Source organism: Pteropus vampyrus, unplaced genomic scaffold (genome assembly GCF_000151845.1).
Source record: "Pteropus vampyrus isolate Shadow unplaced genomic scaffold, Pvam_2.0 Scaffold4168, whole genome shotgun sequence".
Classification (NCBI taxonomy): domain Eukaryota; kingdom Metazoa; phylum Chordata; class Mammalia; order Chiroptera; family Pteropodidae; genus Pteropus; species Pteropus vampyrus.
Genome location: NW_011892949.1, coordinates 1 through 4,693, shown reverse-complemented (window position 1 = coordinate 4,693; position 4,693 = coordinate 1). Strand labels below are relative to the sequence as shown.

Here is a 4,693-nt window from a genome sequence, read left to right as displayed (position 1 = left end):
AATAATGGAACATGTAGGTAAGTTCCATTCTGAAATAAGGCATCATGTAACAAAATGCACTTTTTCAAAGAGAAGTTATAAAGCCCAACAAAATAGATAGATAAGTCTCTGCAGGCATAAACCGGGGAGGAGGCATTCTTTCCCCGTGATAATATACCTAATTTAGCCCTAGCTTAGACTTTTAATATATGAGTGAAAGGTTCAAATTACAGAACAAGTTCATGGAACGCTTTTTCGATGTCCTGTTGCACCTGCTCGTCTTCCTCAACTCTTCTCCGGAGGAAAGCCACCATTTCCATTAAGCCAGCTGCTTTCTGCTTTACCTGAAGAGACCAAACCACAAGCATTTCAGAACATATAGAGCTTTAGAAATAAAAGCAAACCAATTTTTAAAACCTTTAGAAAACATACATCTTTTAACTTTGTTACAAAACCTCAATGATCCCATCTTCCTAAGAGATTAATAAAAATCTAAATCCCTGCCATTATATAATATAAGTTACATAAAACTTACATGGTACACATTCCACGAATAGTTTGAAAAGTATCTAATTTGCTTCTTGCTAAAAATCAAATATACAAGCAACTATAATTTTTCTTATACCTTATTTAAAAACTTGTTTTTATAATCTTAGCTACGATTATAAAATCACAGATACTTTAGCAAAAATATGCCAGCCTGATGCATGTGGCACTGAATTTAGGGACTTTGGGGAACAGAGGCAGGGGATGGTCAAGAAGTACCAAGAGGAAGGATCCTCTTCCCAATTAAATACACCCTTAGCTTCTTATCCTTTGCTACATTAAAAAAAAATAAAAAAACAAAAAAACAATATTCTAGCAAAACTATAAAGTTGGTTCTGGTGAAATATAATTCTAATCTATACAAAAAGAGACGAGGACTACTGAAAATGAGAGCAGAGGGGAGAAGGCAAGTACGTCGCCAACAGCGCCATCCTGGAGAAATACAATGTGAGCTATAATGCAAGCCTCATATGTAATTTTAACTTTTGTAGTAGCTGCATTATAAAAAATAAAATTAAACAGGTAAAACTAATTTTACTAATAATATTTTATTGAATACAATATATCCAAAACATAATCATTTTAACTTGTAATGAATATAAAAATATCAAGACATTTTGCATTATTTTTTAAACTAGGTCTTCTAAATCTGTTTGTTTTCCACTTAAAGCATATCTCAATTAGGACTAGCCATATTTATTTCAACTAAACAATAACTACATGTAGCTAGTGACCACCATTTTGAACAGTGTGGGTCTACATAAGCACAGGCTTATACTTAGCCCTCAATAGCACTAAGATTAATATTTTATTTCATCGATATTATTATTAGTATTACTACCTACTAACCTAGCAGGAAAACCTAATAATTGGCTTTTCTGGAAGTATTGCCACCATAAATTATATATTTTATATATTAGTACACTAAATGAAATGAAATGTTATTACATACCTTCTGTTCGTTTTCCACTTTCACTCGTCTGGTCATACAGAAATGTTCCCAGACCAAGGGGTCCAAGCCTTCTGGCATGTTATTAATATTGTCCAAGTCATCCATGGCTTTCATTAACTGGGCATAGGCCTCTTTATTCAATTTCCCAGATCCTGGTCGCTCTCCGAAAGGCACAATACTGGTCGTATCTGACTGCATTTTCTGTTTGTGAATCCTGGTATTATCAATAAAAGCCCATCGACCTTTCATATTCTCACACACAGGAAAAAATCAGTGTTAAGTAATATGACCTTTAGCATACTTATGGCATTGCGTGACACTTTACTTTGGCACTTGAGGACAGGTGGGTGAATTATTCCAAAGAGAAAAGCACCCACTTCGACCTTCTTCCATGCTCTCCCTTATCCACAGATGTGACCCTGGCTGGACTATAGATGTCCCTAACTATTGTCAGTATTGGCAAATTTACTTACACTAGAAAATATCTCCCTTCTTGAAGGACAAGTAAAAGCTAAAAGAGTTCATCACTGTTAGACTAGATTTCCAAGAAATGTTAAAGGGTCTTTAAGCAAAAAAGGAAAGGCCATAACCAGAAATAAGAAAATATGAGAAAAGAAAAAAATACACCCTTCTATGTATTTTAAGCTTGGCAAGTAGATGCCCAAGAGGAGGGTAGATGTTCCTTTGTTCTGTCCCACACATCTTCTGCTGGTATCCTTTCTGCAGGTGAGCAGCCTGGATGGACTGTGTTCAGATATATACACAACTAGAGAACTGCCTCTTTTCACCTACCTTAATAGATTAATTTTGTTTCCCTGGGATGTGACTGGGAAGGGAAGAGGGGTACAAAGATTTGTACCAGGCATTCACTATCAAATGCTTTATCACACATCGTGAAGTTGCTATTGCTAACCTCTTTCTCTAGATGAGGAAAGCGAGGCTCTGAGAGAACCTACTGGCCCAAGGGCACAGGTCTGATGATGAAGTCAGAATTTAAAGCTAATTTTGTTTGACAGTATAGCTATGCTTTTTCCATTGCTATCACCCAATATATGGGAGGTCTTGCTTCTTTCTTCCCAAGGCTTATAATAACTCATTACTTTAAAAATAGGAAAATCAAGATATGAAGCATGTTCTAAGTTGAATTCTTCAGGTTGTATGTAACCTGTCAAAGGTGAGAATGAGTTTATATCTCAGACACAAATGAGCCTATACCTTTGTGACTAACTCCATGATTTCTAGATTATGTTTGATTGAAAATTTTAGAAATCGGAATTTGAAAAAACTTTTGGAAATCAGCAGGAATATAATTCTAATGCTACTCTCAGTATAGAAATCAGGTATTTTAGAACTTTTGGAATGGTTATTTTCAATCATTTATACTGGCATTTTTTGAACTTTATCTTAAACACAAACACATGAGATGCTCTGTGGAAAAGGGACTGTAGTTACATAAGTCTGAAGAACATTGCTTACTCTGTTTCTTGTTTTTGGAGATCCAAAGGCCAAAAACAAGTTCTGAGAAGTTCTTCAGTAAAGAAAACCACTTAACATTTTTTTTTTTTTTTTAACACAGTGTTTCCACAAACTTACTTTGTCCTGGAAGCCTTTTACATGTAATTCCAATTCAAACCACAAGGGACCTAGACTTGCTGGAGCACATCTTAAGAAAAACTGTTTATAAATCTGTATACCATCTGTCTTAAGGGGAACTACTTTCTTATATAAAAAAGAACCTACAATTGAACTATGCTTACCTACCTATTTTTAAATAATAGAAAGAAATTATTATTCTTTATTGCCTACCTTAAGATATAAGAATAATTATTTTTAAGAAAACTGAGTTATGATCAAGACACTGAAAATTTCCACATAAAAGATGATAGACTGAATATTGCTTTCTAATTTAGGGGAGAAAGCTGATATCTAATAACACTCCTGTTCATTTACAAACTTTTTATCAGAAACATGATAGCAAAGGAGAAACAGACCTTGGTCGGCGTTTAAAAAGTTTGTAGAGCATATCCACCTGATGACTGGGAATTTCAGAAAATTCCTTTTTAAAGCTGCGATCCAGAACCTAAGGGCAAAGAGATCATTGCAAAGATTGCAATCTTTTCAGAAACATCTTGTTTGTTGACAATATCCTTTAAAATATAGGGTTGTATCACTTTGATTTTTAAAATTCATGAAAACTTGGTTTATAAAGTAGACTTGTTGCAGGGTGACTACTCACTGTGCAAAGATTTCTCAAAGACTTATTTTGAATAGGAAGCACATCAGTGAATGAAAAATATTATTTCATATAAAAGTTCTTAGAAAACATTCAGAACTTAAGTTTCACAAAATAATATTTACCTGTAAAACACATAAGATACTCGAATCTATTCTTATTCTACTCCATTCCATTCCATTCCATTCCATTCCATTCCATTCCATTCCATTCTTCCATTCTTTTCCTTTTCTTTCCTTTCCATTCCTTTCCTTTCTTCTTTATGCTTTTCTATTCTATTATTTTCTATTCTATTATAAAACTTTTGGTCACAGTCTACTAAATTGATATCGTGACCAATTAATGGGGCCTGCAATCTGAAGTTTGAAAAGCCCAAAAGTCTAGATGATCTCTCCCACATCTGTGCAAGAGAAAGCTTAAAAAGTTTACAAAAATTTATTTTACTCAGTGATTTTCAGAAATAAACAATGGCATAAAATGACATTCACCCATAACTGAGAATTATAATAGGGGAAAACCTATGAGGAAATTAAATTATATTCCCCAAATCCGGGCAGCAGCAACTCTATTGTACTGGCGAGTGGGTAAGACAATGGCTCTCACTTTGTCTTCTGCCAGTAAGTTGTCATAATGTTCCTTGTACACATCGAGGTCTTCTCTAGATTTCCGGATGGCCTCTGAAGTCTGGTTCTATAACGATATTAGGAATAGCCAGTTGGGACTGGAGCTTTTCAGGATAAAAAAAAAAAAATACTGGGATACTAAAAAAGAACAAAGAATGTCCTAGTACAAAATAAATGTTTCAGTGAACTATCCTTTGCAGATAACATTTATAGAAGAAAGTAAGCCAATTGGAGACTTTGAAAGAACAAACATCCAATGACCTCTTTCTGAGTATAGCCAGCTCTGTATGTGAGTGTATAAGTGACTATGGGGCATGCTACATTCTTGGCAAGGCAGTATGGATGATGAAATCACACAGG

The 4,693-nt window shown here is 34.5% G+C and overlaps 1 protein-coding gene across 1 annotated transcript; it reads right to left on the bottom strand.

The window, feature by feature from the left end:
- Window positions 1-210: 210 nt before the first annotated feature.
- Window positions 211-4,400, bottom strand: LOC111734702 (cilia- and flagella-associated protein 43-like; the record flags this gene model as incomplete). Its single annotated transcript, XM_023526744.1, has 4 exons — window positions 211-323; window positions 1,478-1,691; window positions 3,469-3,557; window positions 4,314-4,400. Coding segments are annotated over 4 exons (503 nt in total), but the record flags the coding sequence as incomplete, so codon positions are not given.
- Between the last annotated feature and the right edge of the window lie 293 nt (window positions 4,401-4,693).